This window comes from Denticeps clupeoides, chromosome 7 (assembly GCF_900700375.1).
Source record: "Denticeps clupeoides chromosome 7, fDenClu1.1, whole genome shotgun sequence".
Lineage (NCBI taxonomy): Eukaryota > Metazoa > Chordata > Actinopteri > Clupeiformes > Denticipitidae > Denticeps > Denticeps clupeoides.
Window position 1 is genome coordinate 6,238,269 of NC_041713.1, and position 21,637 is coordinate 6,259,905.

Here is a 21,637-nt window from a genome sequence, read left to right on the forward strand (position 1 = left end):
GCCCAGTGGGTTACGCACTCCGAACCAGAATCCGGTCTGTTGGCCATGTATGCTAGCAAATTGGTTCCAAATGTTGGTGTCTCTCAAGCCGCACAGTACAATACAATACAATCTACAGCAGAGGGCGATAGACGGAGTAGAGAGGCTATGAACCAGAAGATCACAGACACAGGTTCAAACCTCAGGGCCATTTTGTCCTTGAGCAAGACATTTAACCCTGAGTGTCTCCAGGGGACTCTCCCTCTAACAAGTGATTGTAAGTCGCTCTGGGTACGGGTGGCTGGTAAATGCCACAAAATGCAATGTAAAGAAAAACACAATGAAAAGTAAAAGACCAACATCAACATGAGATTAAGCCAATTGTACAATGGTGCAACTATGTGTTCTCTTTATACTGTTTGCTTTTTCTTGATTTATATTCCATGTTTGCCTTTTTGTCTTCTCATTTTGAAATAAATTGTCTAATTGAGTGCTTCCTTGATTGCAATTGACTTATGCATATGAAAGTACAATAACAAAGTGGGAGGAAAAACAACTCCTCTGCAAGCCTCTCATCACTGATGCAGCCCTGAATGAATCAAATTGCTTTCCTGTTACAAGACTCCATTTGTCTTCGCCATGCTGTATTTTTGAAAACCCACTTGTGCTTTAAGCAGTGCTCTCCCTGGGCAAGGCTGTGGCACAGTGGTCCTAATTAGAAAATTTACTGCATAAATGGAGCCTAATGAATGACATGCTTCTTGAACCCCAGAGGGGTGGACTGGCTGGAACTGACATCAGCAACAGCATCTGTAGGACATGCGCGCTGTTTATCCAACAGAACAAAGACACACGCGGTAACACAGCCAGGAAACTGAGCATCATCCACCCCCTGGTGCTCCCGAGTCCCCTCAACCCCCTCCAGCACGTTCTCCTTCCCACCTTCCCTGCATCTTTCGCCCCACAGTGCTTCCATTCTTTCCCCAATAACAATCCAGCTCTCCAATTTAATATCCCATCTGTGTTGTGCTTGAGATATTAGCTCTGAGATGAGATCCGTGACACCGAATACCAAGGGAAAAGCTTCAGGGGGAAGAGGCAGGGGGGTTAGGGTGCTCATCCCAGGCCAGAGTCACGTCCCTGAGCTTGACTGGGCAGCCTCGCCTGGCTCCCGTCCTGCAAGATCTGGGTTAAATATTTGCCCTCTGCTGTTCTCTCTGTCGCCGCCGCTCGCTGCTCCCCTCCATCACTGCCAAAGCTCGCTCTCCACGGTAACTGCAGGAGTTGGCACGGCGACGCCGGCAGACGGCCATCATGGACACAAGGAGCGTTTTCACCCCTCTCTGGGAGGTCACCAGAGTTCACTGACCTGGAAAGGGCTCTTGCATTTATGATGCAAGCCCTCTCTCTCTTTATCTTGCTCTCCGATTTTACACATTAATCTTTTTTTTTTTTTTTAATCTTTCGGTAAACAGATCCAACGTCTCTTCTGTTCTCCTCCCTTCTTTTATTTTCTCTTGAAGTTTCACGTCTCTGGGGAATAACACGCACAGCGAGATAGGGAAAGTTCCAGTGAACTTTCTGTCCTCTCTTGCTGCCAGCTGTGGCTTGGCTGTCATTCTTCTTCTACACCCTTCCCCCCGTTGCCCTTTGCCACACACACACACACACACACTTACACACAGTCAGCTGCTGCAGAACCTAAGCAAATGTGAGACAGCGATCATGAAAAGCGCCCATCAGAGAAGGACATGAAATGTCCCCCAAGAACCCCATTACGTACAAACCCAAGAAACTGTCCAGCTGTGGATCCACCTAAAACAGGCCATCTAACAGCCTCTGGCACTTCAACTGGAGTTAAAAGTCTGCTATGAAATGGATTGGAGAAATTGCAAATGAAGAAACAACAGTCTGGCTCTTTGCTAATCCTAGGGCGCATTAAAGCCAAGCTAGAGTGCCCCAGAAGGTGAACAAGATTTGGTAACCAAGTGGAAGACGTCCTTGAAAGGAAAAAAATTGCATTTTGGCATTCAGCCATGGGGGGAAAAAAAGAATTGCTGCCACTATTACTATTATTACCACTAGAAACAAGAACAAATACATACTTACATTTTTTTTACTATTGGATTATGTTTAGGAGCAGGCCACAAATTCTGTGCAAGATTCATTTTGTAACCCAACTTCAGCTAAAAACTGCAATACAGATGAGACACCTAGATCCCAAGAAAATTACATTTGAGCGCTTGTTCGGCTAAGAGACATATTTGAAGATTGCCAATGCTGACTAATATTTTATAAGTTATTTGTATGCATATGTGTTTATTTATAATGATCAATAATCATATAATCTGTAGAACACCACATTTGGACATGAAAAGAATCAATGAATGCAGGCACCACAGCAGAGGCATTATTCTATATGACCATTCAAATCTCCCAATGCCATAATAGAAAGTGTGGTGTTTTCTGATTTCTTTTTTCTTCCCTTTATTTAAAAACAATTTAAATAAAAAAAAAAGAAATCAGAAATCGGTCATTGTGGTCAAATTCTGAGAGCATGTCTGTGGATGGGTGTGAGAGTGCGTTTGTCCACCTCAGGCTCTTCTGTCATGTTCACTCTCTCATCTAATTAGTCTCCTGTTCCGCTGATGCTCCAACAGGCTATTTCCTTTTTAAAGGTTTGACTTATTAGAAGTGAGAACTCCCTGTTAGTGGTCCAAAATAGCCCACAAGCAGGGTGGAATCAGCCTTGGGGTGAAACAGGTGAATGACCTTTGAAATGACATTGCTACAGGTAGCTAGTGAAAAGCTTACATCAATCTCAGAGTGTCAAAATATCAAAACAGAATTGTCATTGGCCCGACACAAGAAAAAAAGAGAAAAAAAAAACAAACTGAAGTGCAAGTTGCACAAGAATCTGATAATCTTCGACTCAAAGACCGATTAAGAATGAAAAATGTTATTGTTGCTGCTGATGACGACTGCTTGAGCGAGAAGCCCGCTGGATCCGCCAACCGCTGTCACGTCCATCCCTATTCCGGAGGAGACGTTGTGCAGTGTGGACACTGCAGACTCGGCCCCCCGGGGCGAGAGAGGTCTGCCTGTACCCTCACCCACTTACCGCCCCTCCAGCCCGCGTCACTTTGCATTAATCCGCCATCCACGGACAAAAATAGGAGGGCCAACCCTGCAGACGGCGGCATCATGGGCCGCAGCCTGTAGGTATACACTCTCACCCGCCCTCTTCGCTCGGACCGACTTGTCTACTTACCACCAGCGTTCCTTCCTTCATCCATGAAGTAATACATGCACTAGCAATGGTCGGGTTCACGCACATTGTAAATTGAAAAAAAAAACTGTTCTGGCTCTCCAAGAGATTTTATTCATATTCATATTGTGTTTTTGTGCAGTCATCATCCTTAATATACAGCAAGGTAAAAACACTCCCTTGCGGTATTGACAGTGGGTGACAGACAATAATTACTTATTAATAAGTGTTTTCTGAGGAGAAAATCAACTTATTTGACTGGTTCATTCACATTCACTAGCCCTTATGTCCCCAAAGGACATCCCCAAAGCGTATCATGCAAAATTATGTTACTTGTGTTGTTGCTTTCTGTTGTTTTATGCTATTTCTTTCTTTTTGTGACAATGACGTCGTTTTCTCTGTGAAGTATCATCTGGACGTCCATTAGAAATAGGCATTTGTCGCCATCTACCGGGTGTTACAAGAGTAGCGTTCTGAAACAGAACACACCACAGTGGATAATCATTTCAATTGCCATCTTTTACCAATATAAGTTTGAATCCACCCTTATTCGTTTAAAAAAATACGAAGTTACGAACATATACAGGCGATATCCGAGGACACCTACATGTTGTCTCAGGACCCGGGTATCTAAGATGGCTGCGCCCGAAAAAGTCGCCGGTGAGTTTGAAAACTGGCTAAACCAGCGGCTGGACGCTCTGGAAATCGACAAGGACGTTTACGGAACTTATATTCTGGGCGTCCTTCAAGAGGAGGAGGCCGATGAAGAGAAGAGGGACGCGCTGCAGGGCATCCTGTCCGCCTTCCTGGTGGGTGCATGCCGGTGCTGGCCAGGGTGACGCGCTGCGCACACAAATGCAAACAGGAACGACCTGACTCCAGTTTTACCACGCACACCGCGCACTTACAGTTCAAACATCGTGTAGTCTTAATTTGTTAGGGCTACTTTAAAAGCCGCACCGGGGACCCATATTGGCGTCGAGTCGACACGATTGTATTGAATTTTATAATAATCGCCTGAGAATTTCTGACGTTAAGCAGCGCGAATAATGTCAGGATAAACTTCGGACCATGTTTGGTAAACGCTAATGTTGGACATACCCCCAGATGATCTTGAATCTATTATTAGCCTGTGTAGAGCTTTCATTGGCTTTGCCAGATTTAGCGTTGTGCTTTAATTCATACGGTTATAGAGTTAACGACCAGTATAGTTTGTTTGTTTTTTTACCGGATTTTATTATTATTACATTTATTACGCCAACGTTTCGAATGCGACTTTCTATTTCTGACCCGTTACGATATATAACAAAACTGAAGATTCCAAATTAGAGGCAGGGTGTTGCACAATTTGCATATGTTGCATATTTTTTGTTCGTTTTAAAGGAAGACGATCACCTAGAAGATGTTTGCAAGCAGATTATTGGTCAGTGGACGGAGCACTGTTCAAAATCAGCCACGCCTAAGAAGGCAGAGGGTACGGACCGGCGTTTTTTTTTTTTTTTTTTTTAGGACTTTACAGGTTGTATGTACGAAAAAAAATTCCCCCTTCACTTATCCTCTGTGCTCCTTAGCAGAGGTTCAGGCCATCGCCAGCCTGATAGAGAAGCAAGCTCAAATGGTGGTGAAGCAGAAGGAGGTGACGGACCAGGAGCGGGAACGGAAACAGGCCCTCCTGGCCCAGTATGCCAACGTCACAGATGAGGAAGAATATCCTTTTTCACTCTGCGCGTCCGAGATGCAGCTGCTTGTGCAAGCTGTTGCTTTTTTTCCCCTCTCTAATAATATACATGCTTTCCGGATAACTCCACAATTCCGGATTCCATACCATTGGTGTTTATACCCAAACCTTTTTGCTATGGTGCAGCATCTTTTCCACTGTTGCTTACTTAACATTTAAAGCACTGATGGCGAGGACGAGCTCAACAGTCAGATGAGCGCGGCCGTGGTCCCCAGCGAGAACTGTATCCTTCCAATCGGCTGACCTGATGTACACTTGAGTTAAAGTAGAGACCCACATTTTTAAGCCTGTAAAAGTCCTCCTGTAGTGCACGGGCAGAAACTGTGGATCAGAACCTTTAATTAGCCTACCCAGTCAGATTTTGCCTTTTCTGTTTACGGTAATTAGAAATTCCACACACAAACACATTCAGCAAATAAATAGTCAGAATGGAGCTAAAAACGTGTCCGGTGGTCAAAAGATCAGAAACAGTGGAACTGTTACGTCATCACGTAATAACTCTTAATTTGCAGTGGAGTAAAAAGAAATATTTGACTTGCAATGTGTCCCGAAATGGAAATAAGAAGGTTGCAGGTTCGAATCCCAATCCGCCATGGTACCACTGAGGTGCCACTGAGCAAAGCACCGTCCCCACACACTGCTCCCCGGGCGCCTGTCATGGCTGCCCACTGCTCACTCACGGTGATGGGTTAAACGCAGAGGACGAATTTCACTGTGTGCACCGTGTGCTGTGCTGTGTATCACATGTGACAATCACTTCACTTCAGTCCCCCTGGAGCAAATCGGCGTTAGTGTCTTGCTCAGAGACGTGGGATTTGAACCTAGGTTCATAGGCGAGTGTGTTACCCACTAGGCTACGACCACCCTACTTTAATATGCACCCTGTTTTAATATACAAGTAAAGGGGGTACAGTACAGTAACATTTACATAATTACTGTGTGTTTTCAAATTGTATCATATTCTTGTTGATAAAATCGTATTTTTATGCTGCTCTTGGCCACATTTACGTCTTTTTCCTGATCCGTACCCCAGCCCTGTTTAAGAACACAAACGTGGAGGATGTTCTGTCACGTCAGCGGCAGAAGCGGGATCAAGCCAAGGAGGACTCTCAGAAGAAGAAGGAGCAGGACAAAATGCAGCGAGAGAAAGACAAACTGGCCAAGCAGGAGAGGAGAGACAAGGAGAAGAAACGCACACAGAAAGGAGAACGCAAAAGATAGACAATGAACAAGAACAAATACTTGGACCTAAAAGAACAACAATAAAATAAATACATCTACAGAACTCTACCCCTAGGCCTTCTCTATGACCCAACTCCCAATATTACTCATCCCCTTAGTGCTTTTTTGGGAATATCTGTTGCAAATATACTTGAGGTCTCTGTCTTATGAAAGCTGCTCTGGGTTTTGACACATTTATTGGCTGAAGAAGACAGGAAACATAAGCCTGTTACTAATCTTCGCCCAGAATGTCCCAGTCTCTCACTACACTGCCTACCAGCATCTCTGGGATGGGATGTCCCTCTGCCTACTGACCGGCCTCACCATTTGTTTGGAGGTGGCTGTTAAGCAAGATTCCCGATCTATGAAACACGGTGGTTCGTACCAGAAACGGGTTTTTAACACTTTCAAAGAAATAAAAAAGCCATTTTAATAACTGCTCTCTGGCCTTTATTTGTTGGATTTTACTGGGTATTGACTACATGACATTCAAAACGGGAAAAAATATTTCTGATATGAGATCATTTGAACAACAACAATTTTTTCCCCTTGGTGATTAAACTCTAAAAGTAGTAACATAACAGGAGGGCAAAGTAAAAACACATGTCATTAATGAGAAGGTTATAAATAGTACTTTAAATAACATTTAATGATTTCTAAATTAAAACTAGAAGGTCAGCATATGTAAATGATATCATTGTCTTACATTTCCCTTGACTATGATTGAGTGTGAGTCCACAGAGCCCAGCGATTACTGCTCAGGTTACTCTCTTGGTGTCCTTTTGCCTACCCATCCATTGTTCACTTCCTGTCCATGTGTGAGTTTACAACTCTCATCACTCTGACTAAGTGGTCTTTCATTTAATCGCATCAAGCATTGTTCTGTTTCTGGGGACAAAGGTGGAGTTTGAGGAAGAGATAGTTTTCTATTAGCTGTTCCTCTATGAAACCTTTTTTTTTCATAAATACCATTGAATGCTTAAGTTCTAATGCCCAAAACTGAGCCTACAGTACTATAACAAAAATTTGTGGCCTACATGTGGTCACTGGAATATGGGGCCACTGGCCCTGGCCATGTCCAAACTGGGCTGCTCCGGGCCATCTTCCTCCCTGGGCTGGCTCTCCATGGGCAAGGTCACCTGCAGGGCGCACCACAGGGCCAAGCAGCACTTCCTGGTCACCACGCACAGATCCCTCAGAGCCACGGCCAGCTGCATCACATCTACTTGGAGAAAAGTACCTCATAAGGCACCAGCACACTACTGGAGTATACTGTTTCACAGCGCAGCAGCAAGTATGTAACCCAGTGAAGCCCATGAGTCCATGAGAAAAATATCTCTTTTTTTTTTTTAGAACTGGATTAGCAAGTCACTATTAAGTTCACAACCAAAGAAATCAATATATCAATCTTTATTTATATGGTGCTTTTTACAGTGTACATTGTCAATGTTCAGCACCTAACAAATAGAACAGTGCTCAAAGCCCCAAGTGAGAGGCCAGAGGCTACAGCGGCAAAGAAAAAACTCTGTCTAACAGGAAGAAAACCTTGAGAGGAACCTAGACCCATCCTCCTCTGGTCACCACTGCATTACACTGAAATACAATGAAAAATGATGGCATAGAAATATGGCAATCCAGTCTAGATGTTATGAGTGTGTGAACTACTTTTAGACACCCACATTCTTGTACTAGGATCAGTTGAAAAAACAGCGCATTTCAATCTATATTACTTTGGGACCGATCACCAACACTTCGGTCCATGTTGAACTTGAGGAAATTGTGGGTCATCCGGTCTCTGGTGTCCTTCAGACGATTTTTCTAGGTTAAGGAGGTGCTGAACTTCATCCGGCTTGACGGAGATGTACACTTGGGTGTTGTTTGCATAAAAATAAAAATTTACCCCATGTCTATGGATAAACTGACCAAGTGGCAGCATGTACAATGAAGATAAAAAAGGGCCCAGTACTGAGCCCTGTGGAACCCAGAGTAATCACTGTCTGTTGTGGCAAAGGGTGCTTGTAGGTCAGCATCAGTATTACTGTTGATTCTGACACCCACAACCCATCCATCCATGAGGAGAGAGTGAGGCGCTGGGCCAAGCTGTGAGGAATACTACTGAGGATCTTGAGCCTCAGTACCAAGAATACTGCTACTGAGGATCTTGAGCCTCAGTACCAAGAAAATTCTGTACCAAAGGCATGACTCAGTGCCCAATCAGACTACAGGCCAGCAACACTCACTTCACACAGCATGAAGGTCTTCAAGAGACACTCGGGACACTCTCCACTCCCTGGTAAGGCCAGTGTTATCATTCACTCATGTTAATGAGCATCTCATGAAGCGGCTTTTGATGATGAAATGGTTAAGAAAGCAGCCATGAAGGTAAAAAGATGCAGCATTGAAAACTGATTTATCAAACATACTTCACTTTCTCCTGATACAAAATAATGTCTTGTATTGGATTTTTCTAAATTGCTCCATCTTAGTCTCCATAACTGAAACAGAGTAGGTGCCTACAACCTTTGACTGGTAGTGTATAGTAAAATATTGTCTCATCTATAAGTCACTCTGTATAAAAATTTGTATTAAAACAATTTCAGCACAATGTAATGGAAAAGTAATGGCAAGGAATACCCTAGCAATGAAGAAACACAATACCAAGATACTATCAGAACACACAGACCTTTGTTCTCTCTGAGGATAGCCCCTCCCTGTCTGTTAGCGATGAGTTCCATGCGACGCCCCGCCTGGGTCACATGGATGGCCTCCTGATGGTTGAGCAGTTTGGAAAAGATGTTGGCGTGGAGTGGGAATCCGCACAGGCACTCCATCCTCCCCAGCAAACTCGCCACCTTCAGTCAGACACAACTAATATTCATACTCCCACCTACACACATCCGCCACATCCTTATTTCTCCAAAGCCCTGAATAGCTTCCATGTTTGGTGTCGGTGTTGCAAAAAAAAACTGTTATTGTTTGGTGTGTTATAAATATGCTAATTACAGGCTTTCTGCAGGCTTCAACCAGGTAAATTCAAGATCATTGTGAATTAATTATAAGACAGATTCCTCAAAGCTCAGAAATTTTACAATCACAAATAAAACACAGTAAGTAAAAATGTTACAAAAAAAAAGTAAAAATGTATTAATTTGCATTATTTTCCTCATTTTCGTAGGCTTCATTCTCTATCCAGAACCAACACAGACTAACATCAAATCAACTTTAAAAAAAAAAAGCTTAAAAAAAAACAAACAAAATGCTACCTCACAAACGATGCACAGGGTCCCCACTCTAAGTCACTTAAAATTCCCTGACCAAAAAGCAGAATTTCCATGACCTCCCATATAAAGAAATGTCCAATATAACATTTGGGTGCAGAGCAGAAAAGGGCATTTAAAGGGGTTATAGAATTCAAAACTGCATGTTACGTCACTGTTGTAGAATATAGGTAGCTTGGCGTGTTCTTCCATCCTGACATCCTTTACAGTCATGTTTTGTGGGGTAGTGGTGGACTGTCAGGTAAGGACCCATAATCAAAAGGTTGCCGATTCGAATCCTGAACCACCAAGGTGCCATGGAGCAAAATACCGTCCTTACACGCTGCTCCCCGGGCGCCTGTCATGGCTGCTCCTTGCTCACCAAGGGTGACGAGTTAAATGCAGAGGACACAGTTCGTGCTGTGCTTGCGGTGCTTCACAATGACAATCACCTCACTTTCATCACTTTGGGTGAGCCAGTCCTTAAGTTCTTCATTTTCAAGCCAAATATCTTGAAATGTACACTTGCCTGGCATGTTTGGTAAGTTAGCGAATGTAAGGACGCAGGTCCACTTCACAAAGATTTTGCGTTCTAGAATGTTGCACCTTTAAGACACGTAAATACACATCAGGTTTTGGCTACTGCACTATATGCCAATAACAAAATTCTCTGATAACTTGGCACCCAAATGATCACATTTCCTGACTTTCCCTGTCTGGAAATGCCTTTACGGAAATTCCCTGGCCCGTGGGAACCCTGTATGCAGCTTGGTGTATGGAGATCAATTTATTGTAGCACTGTGCAACATCTGGACACGGAGGCCAAAAATTCTCACCCTGGACTGTTCCCGTAGCTGGTCCACGATTAGACGGTCCACTCTGGATGGGTTTGGTGGAATTTTGGGGAGGGGGCTGGAGCCCGCCAACAAAGTGCCTTTCGGCAGACAACTAATATTGAGGATCTCCTCAGCCTGAAACGACAGCAATAATTCATTACATATTACAAATAAAACCAGTCCTGGTGACAGCTGGTTTTAAAAAAATCATCTAATGTTCACCTTCTTCCTTTCTTTCTCCAGGAGTTTCAATTGCTTGCAGCAGTCTTCCAGGTGCTGGTGGAGCTGGTTAGTTGCTGCTCCTTGGCTCTTAACCAGCCTTGGGGCCCTAAGAGGAGACTCAAATCCTGGAGGTGAGCCATCCTGCAGGTAAGTGTTAAAGTTGCTGAAATCTCTGTCCGAAACACTGTTGCTGATGTTAAGCGGGGGCTTGTGGCTGTAGGGGAACGTGGTGAAACCCTTCTGTCTGGAGTCACCAGATGCTGGGCACTGGAAAAGGAGGAACGGGGGAGATGACTGCAGCTTGCTGGTGTTCCCACCAATGTTGAGCTGGTGTACCTGTGGCCCATACATCCTGCAAAGAAACTCCAGGTAAGGGTTCTGCAGCAGACCCTGCTCCCTGACTGGCTCCTGTTGTGTGGACATGTTGGAGGCCATGCTTCTTCTATCGCTGAAATCTTTGTCCATATTCACACCTTGCACTTCCTTTCTCAGGCTATGGAAGCAGCCCCCCATGTTCTCCTGGCTAGTTGGGCACCTCTGCATTTGCTGAGAGTACAAAGGGAGACTGACATCAGGACCAGAAGGTGATGTGAACCTGGATCCAAGACCAGTGACACCTGCCTTAGTCGTCTGCCTGGATTGGAACTGACTTGGGTCTGAGCCAAACTGGTTGAGTGGGGAATGGACAGCACGCCCTTCACTACCTTTCTGGGCGATGAGGTTGATCAGGTGTGCCACAGGCATGTTGCATGATGGCGAGTAAAACGTTTGTGTGTCTCCACACTGCTGATCGAGCCCTGAAATGAAATCCCCCTTCTTGTCCAGCTCTTTCCCACAGAGTTCATCAAAGTCCCTGTTTAGATCCCTCCTACACAGCTCTCTGTGGGGTCTGGATGGAGGGAAGAGAGTCGAGCCGCTGGAGAGACGGAAGCTGCTGGGCTCGCCACCACAACGGAGACTCTGAGCTCGGCTGTCTGGTGGATCGCACAGGTACATGTCCTGGTTGCCCTGAAGAAACTCCTGCACACTTGCTGCTTGTCTATTAAGCTCTTGCTCAGGTAAAAAACTCAGTCTTTCAGGCCTGGCCCCACCCAGTGGTCCAGGAACATGGTCGAGATAGGAAGCCAAGGATCCCAGGGCTTCACTGACCATACAGATGTCATTGTCCTTCAGAGAAGTGCAGTATTCAAGCTTGCTTGCGTTACATTTATTATCATACATAATGGCATGTGGGGCCTTCTCCCGGCCAGGTGGGCTGGGCAGGCAGCTGAATTCAGCTTCTCTGCTGTGGGGGGACAAGGACCATGAACCGTCAGGTGGTTTGATGTAGCTGAGGCACTGCATGTAGTCTGCTCTCTGCTGAGGCTCTGTGATGGCAAGCTGCCTCAGCGCCTTCCCCTGAACATCAGGGAACATACGGCTTGTGTCTGACTGCATCTGAAAGTCAGGGTGAATGCACTGCTCCAGGCTGCCATGTCGAACTTGGGGAGACCGTCCTGATATCCAACCAGTCTGGGTTGGTTGGATATTATTGATTCTATGAAATAACTCACATCAGGTTAGTTAAAGAATGGTAAACAATCACTGTGTTAAAACACATCCATTTACAGCATGGAGTCTGTGTGCTACTCACATCTCAGCAAAATTGGAATCCACCTGATCAGCATCTTCCAGGATGTTTGACACCAGTCCATACAGATCAGCTTCACCTCCAAAAGTATCATCCAGGCTCCTTGAAGCAAGACATAATGAGCACAAGCTTAATCGGAGTGTAGCTAGTGACACACCAGTCTCCTGAACTTGATCATTACTAAATAAATAATGTAGATGGTAGATAATCTAGATCAGGGGTTCTCAACCTTTTGCAAGCTGGGACCCCCCCCCAAAGCTGGTTCATTGCATTTGGGGCCTAATAATAGGCAACATCTGCATTTTTTACAGAAGCTTGCAGGTAGGTGATGTTAATTTGAGACCTGAGCCTGCTTTGCCTTGCAAAGATCCTCCATTCCTTGCTTAATGTTTGATAAACATAGCCTCAAATCCATCTCGGTTTGTGCACGATTGCGGTATTTAGTTTTTTTTGCAGTCATCTTTGAGAATCCTGTCTCACACAAGTATGTCTCGAAACCACGCAAAAGAGCGATAATCCTCGTTAAAAGTACGTCGCAAATTGTTTTCTCATTGCCGACAGGTGCTCAGACGCTGAGGAGAAATCGTGTGACGTGTGTGTGCGTGTATCACGTCCGTCATAAAAATTTTTCATTTTTCATATCCGTAGCATATATTTTGACAATTGAGAGCCACCAAATGACGAATATGACAGTTTCAGACTCATTCCAAAACAATCCAAACAAAGATCACAAATTTGCAAAAAATTAATTTCATCCTGTAGCCTACTCGCGCCCCCCAGGTTGAGAACCCCTGATCTAGATCATCTCCATACCTGTTTTTTGTACAGTCCATCGGTTGGTACAAGTCATCTGTTGTTGCCCATTGTATACAGGAGGGTTCTTCATCCATCATAGGGAGTCCAAATAAAGTGTTATTCAGCTGAGGTTGTTGCCCACTTTTCCCTGTCAGATTGGCCTTTAGAGATAAACATTATAACTGATTAATATACAATGATTAGTCAATGCAATGTTTAGTCAATGATTAGTCAATTACAGTGTTTAAACAGTTAATAATGGTTTAATAATGGTAATAAAGCCAGAACTGGTTTTCAAGCATGTTCAAAACTAGATTAAAAAAAATGATCAGCTAAATCCAGACAAATTGAGCCAAGAGCTTTGAAACTGACCAAGTTAATCCCAGTTCACTCCTCATAATCATTAATAATTTCACTGTATACTGGCTAAACACCTTTGTATTTGATTGATTTTAATAATTACTAAGTTAAATTGCTTTTTCAACTAATAAGATAAAAAAAAATCCAATTGTCTTTATTACCATTAATAACATGAGTACAATAACATGATAATAATTCTATATCTCATATAATTCTATAACAAAAATATGACTAAATAAGTCGAATAAAATGAAATAAGTTTTGTCGAAAAGAAGTCAAAAGTTGAGGAGGATGTTCTAAAATGGCTGCTACACTATGACTGCTCAAGGTCACGACCACTCGTAAAGCGCAGAAGTAAATATAAAACCCGACTTCCAAGTCGACTTCGGATTTATACACGCTCACTGTCGATTATCTCTCTCGCTTATTTTCCGTCAGAATTATTTATTACTTTAATCGACGTTTGATGTCAGGGACCAGTTGCCCAAAATGGGACGACACGTCCCGAGGCCCACAACTGGTGGCGTGGAAATAATAAATCTCGACGGACTGCGATGATTAAAGGACACGGAGAATTAACTAAAAAAAAGAGATATAGGGAGAGAGAGAGATGCCATGTCAGGTGATGGCCGCTTAGCTGCGTATAAGAAACACAATAAGAAAGACGAGTTATAGCTAGCAAATCACTGAACAGCAGCTGCTGTAAATTCGGCAAATAAAACGTTCACGAACATTATGAGCGTTGCGGTTTTAATGTAAACCGTTTGAAAAGTTAAACTATTTCGAACAAAGTGGAGGTTTTTGTTTATTTTTTTATGTTTTTTTTTTGTCAGTCAGGTGCCATCGCTGACGTTGGATGCGCTCACCTCCATGGACGAAGAGCGGACCCAAGGTTCCACTGGACGTCTTCCGATAAAATATGATTAAAATCGAACACAATTAATTAAAAGCAATTCATGCGGCGGAAGACACGACGTCCCGCTCCCGACTGGGCGGACGCGCCTTCTGACTCCCCCCGTTAAAAGGGCCTCGTTACCGCGAGCGGGGTCCTGATTGGCCGCTGCGGACGCTGGTTGTCCATTAGCGGGCGGCTCTCGGGCCCATAGCAACGCAGCAGTTGGTTAAAACGACTCGCAAAAGAAACGAACTGGGCAGCCCGTTCAAGCATGCACAAGACATGCACCTGGTTCGCCATATGCAGAGTCCTACGTGGAGATGGGTGGTAGTAGCCTAGTGGGCTATGAACCAGGTTCCCAGGTTCAAACCCCACTTACTACCATTGTGTGCCTGAGCAAGACACTTAACCCCGAGTGTCTCAAGGGGACAGACTGTCCCTGTAACTACTGATTGTAAGTCGCTCTGGATAAGGGCGTCTGACAAATGCTGTAAATGTGGATGTTTCGGACGCGGCTCCTTGTCTCACGTCAGTAACTACCACCGCGGTAGTTTGCCGAAATTACAACTTGAGCGTGGCATCAAGTGGTCCTTTTGGTTTTTGGGGGTGTAGGAAACTTTTTTTATTACTTTAATCATGCTTGTTGTGCGAAAGCGATGCTATGCCAAATCCCACGGGCGTCAAAAAATTTGGCGTTCACGCGCCTTGACCTTAAACACGTGACCTATCGGTCTATCGTTATGGCAAGCCGTTCGAGCCAGTAAACTCATATACGCGATGTGTTTTTAGACATTTACGTCGTTTGTTGCAATTTATAGTCCTGGATGGCTTGCCATAATAGCGCGAACTGTGGGCTAATTTCCCCTTGATGCTCGCTGCTCAATGCGGGCAAGTGAGTTATAAGGTACGTTGGGAATTACTTTACAAAGTAATTAATTACAAAGAAATACTTGCGAACAAGAACGAATTTACTTTTTATATTTTTTAAATGCTACGTTTTTAAGGCATTTTTGAAGGCATATTTCACGTTAGTGAATGCACAAAAACAAACATTTTTTTTAAAAGCTAGCCAAGGGAAGGCTGAAGGTGGAAGGGAGCCAGAAGAATGGAAGCTGTAAAAGGATGGGTAAGGACAACAAGCGGCTAGAGGAAATAATGTGCGTCAGAAACAGTGGCTTCTAACCCAGAGCTGGTGAGAGGGTGGAAGTCTGATAAGCCTTGAGAGGAAATGCCTTTCTAGTTCCTGTAAGATGCACACAACACACATGCATTTCGCGAAGCAGTGGCCCTGTTATGAGTCCAGAGGTCCAACTTTGACAACTAACCGTACTCACACCCTTCTGACACACCCAACGTATTACTTGAACTGAAGTTGGCTAGTGACGTCATAGCTGGTGAGATAATATCAGTTGTTAGCAGATTTCTGGTCTAAAGGTCTGTCTGGACATGCACAAGTATTCCATGCCATCAAGACTCCTTATTTACACGGTTCTATAATATAATTTGTATTACATTGTTTTTATGAATTACTTCCATATAATTAAAAAAAGAATGCTTGTCATAGTCTGGAATTGCAACAGAACATCAACATTTATTGTTGGCTCTCAGTAAACAGTGTGTGTGACCGGAAAAGTGGCAGCACAGGATTAAAGACGAGTTCTTCAACTTTCTCATGCATTCACAACTGTGTATGGCTATTGAAAGTGAATGATCTGGATGTATTTGTGTGTGTGTGTGTGTGTGTGTGTGCATACTTCAACCACTCCTCTGCTGCTCCTCCCCTTGCATGCATTATTTTTGCTCACCAGCATTTCCCTTTTAATTCTTTTTGCCGAAGTCATTCTGTGGTGGAAGCTGAGTTGGAGGGCAGGTGAGGCATTTTCTCTTTAAAACACATTGTTCCTGTGCTCAAAGGGTTTATATTGACTATATTTTTGTTATAATAAGAAATGTTTATGGCTTGTTGTAACAGACTTCTACGAGATGCAAATATTACAGCAACTTCACATTATTCCACCATGCCAAACCATGCATATTTGATTACCTAACCATTCAGCAGATTAGCATTCAGTTAAAACTGTAATGTTTTCAGCCATGAGCGGGGTTGTGTGTGTGTGTGTGTGTGTGTGTGTGTGTGTGTGTGTTCTGTGAAGTCGTCTCTTCAATATTGTAAACTGTTGTTGTTTGTACTGTTTCTTAAAATCCTGTCACATTCTGTCACTTCATTATAATTTTAATGCAACATTGTGTATTGATGCTGTCCTCGCATCTGGCTTATTGCGGTTTGACTAGCCAGACTGTCATTGCTGAAGGTTTATGGACGTGACCTGTGAGGCTAATATCAGCAGTGATTAGATTTTAATGAGGGGTTACTGTACATCACTTAAACTGCTTTGCACATATGGCCTTAAAATGTCAGAAAATGTTATATATTATACACATATATATATTATTTTACAATTAAGGCATTTGGCGGACGCCCTTATCCAGAGCAACTTACAATGTGATTCCATGTTACCATCAATGAAGTGATCAATTTTGGTTCACTAGGACCCCCAACTATGAATACAATCTTTTTATTTACTCTGTTGTAGTTTCTATACACAAGTCAGACAATAAGAAGTTTACAAGTTAATATACATTTTCTGTAAGGTCTTAAAATTGAAAGTGCTCAGAGATTTTGGAAGCAGCGTGTAGATCTGAGGGAGGAAAAGAAAAGATGAGTTGTGTTTATATATGTTGACGACACACAACTCATTTATATATATATGTTTGTGTGTGTGTGTGTGTGTGTGTGTCAATCAATAATACAATTTATTACAGAAAATATTAGAGATGCTTATTTTGTTTTATTTTATTTAATAAATGCTGAAGTATTATTATAATTATATTTGCATGTTTCTGTAGGTAAACTGCTTGAGCTACAGCTCATGGATGTCAAAATAGAAACAACATCAAAGGTCACCGACCACTACGATGTCCTGGAGAAGCTGGGGTCGTGAGTATTTGAGAAATATTAGAAGTGTTCATGCACATGGCATTCCGTTTCTTTACTGAAATGAATCAGACTGACATTAATCAACTATGACAAATATTTCAACACTGTTAATCTAAGAGTATTGTATTGTATTGTCTATTTAATGAATGTATAATCCCCATTTGTGGGAGAAAAATATTGGCATCACATGCACATCTCTTCACTCAGATTGCTCTCAGTTCACATCACCACTGGTTGCTATGGCGGAATATCACATAGAACATTTCCGCACTTTCCACTGCAGTGTGCACACTTTGTTATTCTGTGGGTAAATATACCCCCAGTATAGTGAAATAAAAACTGATATCTAAAATATATTTTCTTTTTTTATGATCAGTTTTGGAAGTTCATTAGCCTTGAGTACACCTAGAAAAAAATGGCGAAAATACATCAACATTTGTTACCTGGCTCAAGGTGGAGACATACATAGTATTTTTATATTTACCTAGGGCAAATATAAAAATATAATTCCATAACAAAGAGGACAAATCCTTATTGGAGAAACGTATGACAGGCCCAGATAAGGAGGGGTTTATTGCCACAGTATACAGTGTATTAAAACACTGTTTCACACAAGCCACCATAGTGTATTTTTACAAATAAACTAAATTTATATACCAGTGGCCGTTATCCGCCTAAAGACTGCGGCGAGAGCTGGTAGTAGCCTAGTGGGTAACACACTTGCCTATGAACCAGGAGACCCAGGTTCAAATCCTGCTTACTACCATTGTGTCCCTGAGCAAGACACTTAACCCTAAGGTGCTCCAGGGGGACTGTCCCTGTAACTACTGATTGTAAGTCACTCTGGATATGTCACGTCCATGCGGGCATGACGCGGCGGGTGAACGGAGAGGAGGACGAAGAGTGACGAGGAATGAAGGACGCTTTCACCTGACATCACGGAACAGGGGTTTAATGGACAGGGGAGACATCCGAGACGTAGACACTGGTGAACATGGGACATGACTTTAAAGACCTGACAGCGAACAGAAACGAACAGGGCAGCTTTATACAATTGACACAGGTGAAAACAATTAGGGATTATTACACAGGACAACAATTAAACTCCGGTCCGGATCCTGATCCAGACCGGAGTAACCCCATTTCGGACCGGATCCTGACAGGATCAGGGCGTCTGATAAATGCCGTAAATGTAAATGTAAATGAAAGCGCAGTGAGAGAGAGATGAGGGACGAGAGAAAAAAAACAGCAGCAGCTTCGACTGAAAGTACTGTGGTCTTTCTCCTGATTAACCCAGGGGTAAGTTTGGCGCTGTACATCGGCTGAGCCATAAAACAACAGGCCAGGTCTGTGCTGGAAAGTTCTACAAGGGTCGAGGGGCGAAGCAGAGGGCGGCAGCCAGGAAGGAGATTGAGCTGATGAACTTCCTGCACCACCCGCGGCTGGTACGATGCCTGGCCGCCTATGAATACAGCGCTGAGATTGTCATGGTTTTGGAATAGTGAGTACATCAGTTCTCAGGAGTGTGTGTGACTTTGATCTGGTTGAAGGTTGAGATCGGCTGTTACTGTTACTGTAAGTGTGTGGTTTTACGTAGTGTGGCCGGCGGCGAGTTGTTTGAGCGCATCGTCGATGAGAACTTCGAACACACGGAGGTGAACAGTGCACACTACATGCAACAGATACTGCAGGGCCTCCAGTTCATGCATCAGCAGGACATTGTCCACCTGGACCTCAAGCCGGAGAACATTGTCTGCATGGACCGCTCTGGAACAGACATCAAGATCATTGACTTTGGCCTCGCCCGCAAGCTTGGTTTGTCCATGCATCAGCAAACACTAATTTGGAAATAGCTGATTCTTATATTAAACAAAAATGTCACAGAAGTGACATAAGTAAGTGCTTTCAAAATAAAAAAATGTTTAAAATATTGTATACTTTTAGAGCAGCAACCTGAGAGTTTATTTAAATAGAATGATGTTGTACCATTTGCATGAGTTTTTGTCATCTACAGCTGTACGTCACGTACACGAACTGTTGGATTATAAATCATCTCTTCTATGGGAACAACCCTGCAGCAAACAACTTACTGAGCTCACCACCCTGAGCGGCCACTGGACTGTAACATATTTCTCCTGTATCAGATCCATCTTGCCCCTTGAGTGTGATGCAGGGAACCCCAGAGTTCGTGGCCCCGGAGGTGATCAACTTCGAGCCTGTGAGTCTCACCACGGACATGTGGAGCGTGGGGGTCATCTGCTACATCCTGTGAGTACCCAGGATCCAGTGCATATCCCTCTGTGTCCATGAGAAGGAAGTGAGCCTCTGTGTTAGTGACCCTATTCATTACTAATAAGAACATTTACAGCAGCAAATTTTAATGAGTAATCTTTACTGGTCCAAATGTGGCCTGCTGGTCTAAGCACTAAGCACACATATTTCTTCCTTTATATCGTATGTGGTGTCTGCTCCACCAACAACACATTCATTACCTCACACATCCACAAATGTGTCCTCGGTGTTGTCTGAAAATATGTCTGATGTTTACTATGGTGGCAGTACAGTGGTACAGCAGGCGTCCAAACCCGCAACTGTCTGACTGCTGAATTTGAGTATTTTGACTAAGTGTGTGGGTTTAAATTACTCCATGTTAAACTGTGCATGATTAAACTGCGCATGTCAAATATGTATGAATTTGAGGGTCAGGGCCATAGTTTTTCATTATTCACTTGTGTGTAGGCTCAGTGGGGAATCTCCGTTCCAAGGGGACAGTGATGCTGAATCTCTGGCTCTGGTGACAGAAGCACAGTTGGAGTTTGATGAGAGTTTTGAGGACATCAGTGAGGAGGCCAAAGACTTCATCAGCAGTCTTCTGGAAAAGGACAGGAGGTCACACAAAGTTTCTTGTGTACCTAATGTGATGTTTTATCCGTATTTATTGAGTCCAGTCCATATAAATTCATTTTCATTATCATCACATAAACAGCATTAGTTACCTTGAATTTACATTACCTAGCTCAGTGTGACACAATCGTCTAAATCTTGACTTTTTCTGACTTTTTAGGCACAGGCTTTCATGTGAGAAGGCTCTTCAGCATGAATGGATGGTGGCCTTCTCTTCCCCTGACACCGGAACCACAAAGACTCTTTCCAAGCACAAGATGAAGAAATTCTTGGCCAGGCAGAAATGGAAGGTAATAAATGTCAATAAATTGGGAAGCTGGATAATGGCTAATTGTTACTGATGTTTGAACAACTGAGTCATTAAGGATTTTCAAATGAAAGCAGTGGTGGCCCTAGTGGTTAAGGAAGTGGACTTGTAACCAGAAGGTTGTGGGTTAAATGCAGAGGACATATAAAGGGATTACAGTCATAGACATTTCAAATAATTATGTAAGTTAATCTGGATATGAGTGCCTATTAAATGCTGTAGATGTAAATTGATTGTTTTACACATGGCAAGAGTCAGCAAGTAATAAAAATACATAATAATTGTATATAGAAAACAGGAAAGGCTCTCCAGGCTTTGAAGAGGATGGCCCTTAGTTCCAAACATGAGGGTTCAGAGGCTTTCAACAGTCCCTCACCAGGTGAGAGTTGCTGTTAACAAATGTAGGCACCCACTATATGAAGTACTATATTAATGAATTTCATCTTCATTATACAGTTTAAGATTTGCCTTTCACTAACACTAATGTCTCATAGGCAAAGATGTACAGGAGGTCAAAGATCAGCATGCACCAGTGTTCATACAATCACTGTCAGACCAGACTGCAGCACGAGGATCCACAGCCCAACTCACCTGCATCATCACAGGTAATGTACACATGGTGCATGTATATACAATCATAGATGCTTTTTCTGTTATGGTTTCATTTGGAAAAGGCGAAGGTTGTGCCAAGTTTGAATGTGTCCTCAGGCTTCCCTGATCCAGAAGTGTCATGGTTAAGGGGAGGAGCGGTTCTGGAGGAGCATCCCTCCCATGTGAAGAAGGAGCGCAGGGGTAATGGCCTCTACACCCTTTTAATTGAGAAGCTGGAGCTACAAGACTCAGGAGAGTACACATGCAAAGCAACAAACAGCCACGGGGAGGCGCTGTGCTCTGCTAGACTCACAGTATCGGATGGAGACCTTCACTAGTCACAGAGGATGGCTGGCACAAGACTCAATATGAATTTACACGCAGCTTTTGGATACCAGGGTCTTAGTTTGTCTTACTCTGCACTACCCATCAATGTGTTTTAATGCATTTATTAATTTCACATGCAATCTTAAGGGTATGTTTTTATAATATTCTAATAATTGTACAACAAATATTATAAACATTTAACACCAGTATAATTAACTGTGTGTGTGTGTGTGACTGTATGCATATATTTATACTACTTATAAAATTCCACAAATAAGCATTGATAAATAATATTAATAAATTCACTTC

General features: G+C 43.2%; 2 protein-coding genes across 3 annotated transcripts; both read left to right on the forward strand.

The window, feature by feature from the left end:
• Window positions 1-3,862: 3,862 nt before the first annotated feature.
• Window positions 3,863-6,646, forward strand: ccdc43 (coiled-coil domain containing 43). 2 transcript variants are annotated; one of them, XM_028987153.1, is made up of 5 exons: window positions 3,863-4,056; window positions 4,631-4,721; window positions 4,819-4,954; window positions 5,150-5,208; window positions 6,019-6,646. In XM_028987153.1, exons 1-5 carry the CDS (start codon window positions 3,883-3,885, stop codon window positions 6,204-6,206), a joined length of 648 nt encoding a protein of 215 aa, XP_028842986.1. In that variant the 5' UTR covers window positions 3,863-3,882; the 3' UTR covers window positions 6,207-6,646. The 2 variants fall into 2 exon arrangements, with proteins under 2 accessions (XP_028842986.1, XP_028842988.1); XM_028987155.1 differs by having other exon boundaries at window positions 4,822-4,954.
• An 8,404-nt stretch (window positions 6,647-15,050) lies between these two features.
• On the forward strand, window positions 15,051-21,540 carry LOC114794529 (myosin light chain kinase, smooth muscle-like). Its single transcript, XM_028987145.1, has 12 exons — window positions 15,051-15,105; window positions 15,267-15,327; window positions 16,039-16,071; window positions 17,109-17,199; window positions 18,497-18,700; window positions 18,797-19,014; window positions 19,344-19,467; window positions 19,939-20,088; window positions 20,264-20,393; window positions 20,702-20,789; window positions 20,905-21,015; window positions 21,119-21,540. The coding sequence occupies exons 1-12, from the start codon at window positions 15,070-15,072 to the stop codon at window positions 21,337-21,339; spliced, it is 1,467 nt and encodes a 488-aa protein (XP_028842978.1). The 5' UTR covers window positions 15,051-15,069; the 3' UTR covers window positions 21,340-21,540.
• The last annotated feature ends 97 nt before the right edge of the window (window positions 21,541-21,637 follow it).

Excerpts from the sequence above, each read along its gene's own strand:
- ccdc43 (XM_028987153.1), top strand. The coding sequence starts at position 3,883 with ATGGCTGCGCCCGAAAAAGTCGCCGGTGAGTTTGAAAACTGGCTAAAC. Across the intron at positions 4,955-5,149 it reads AACGTCACAGATGAGGAAGA|TGATGGCGAGGACGAGCTCA; the intron begins ATATCCTTTTTC and ends CATTTAAAGCAC. Across the intron at positions 5,209-6,018 it reads CGTGGTCCCCAGCGAGAACT|CCCTGTTTAAGAACACAAAC; the intron begins GTATCCTTCCAA and ends TCCGTACCCCAG.
- LOC114794529 (XM_028987145.1), top strand. The coding sequence starts at position 15,070 with ATGCTCGCTGCTCAATGCGGGCAAGTGAGTTATAAG. Across the intron at positions 16,072-17,108 it reads GAAGCTGAGTTGGAGGGCAG|GTAAACTGCTTGAGCTACAG; the intron begins GTGAGGCATTTT and ends ATGTTTCTGTAG. Across the intron at positions 17,200-18,496 it reads GTCCTGGAGAAGCTGGGGTC|GGGTAAGTTTGGCGCTGTAC; the intron begins GTGAGTATTTGA and ends TGATTAACCCAG.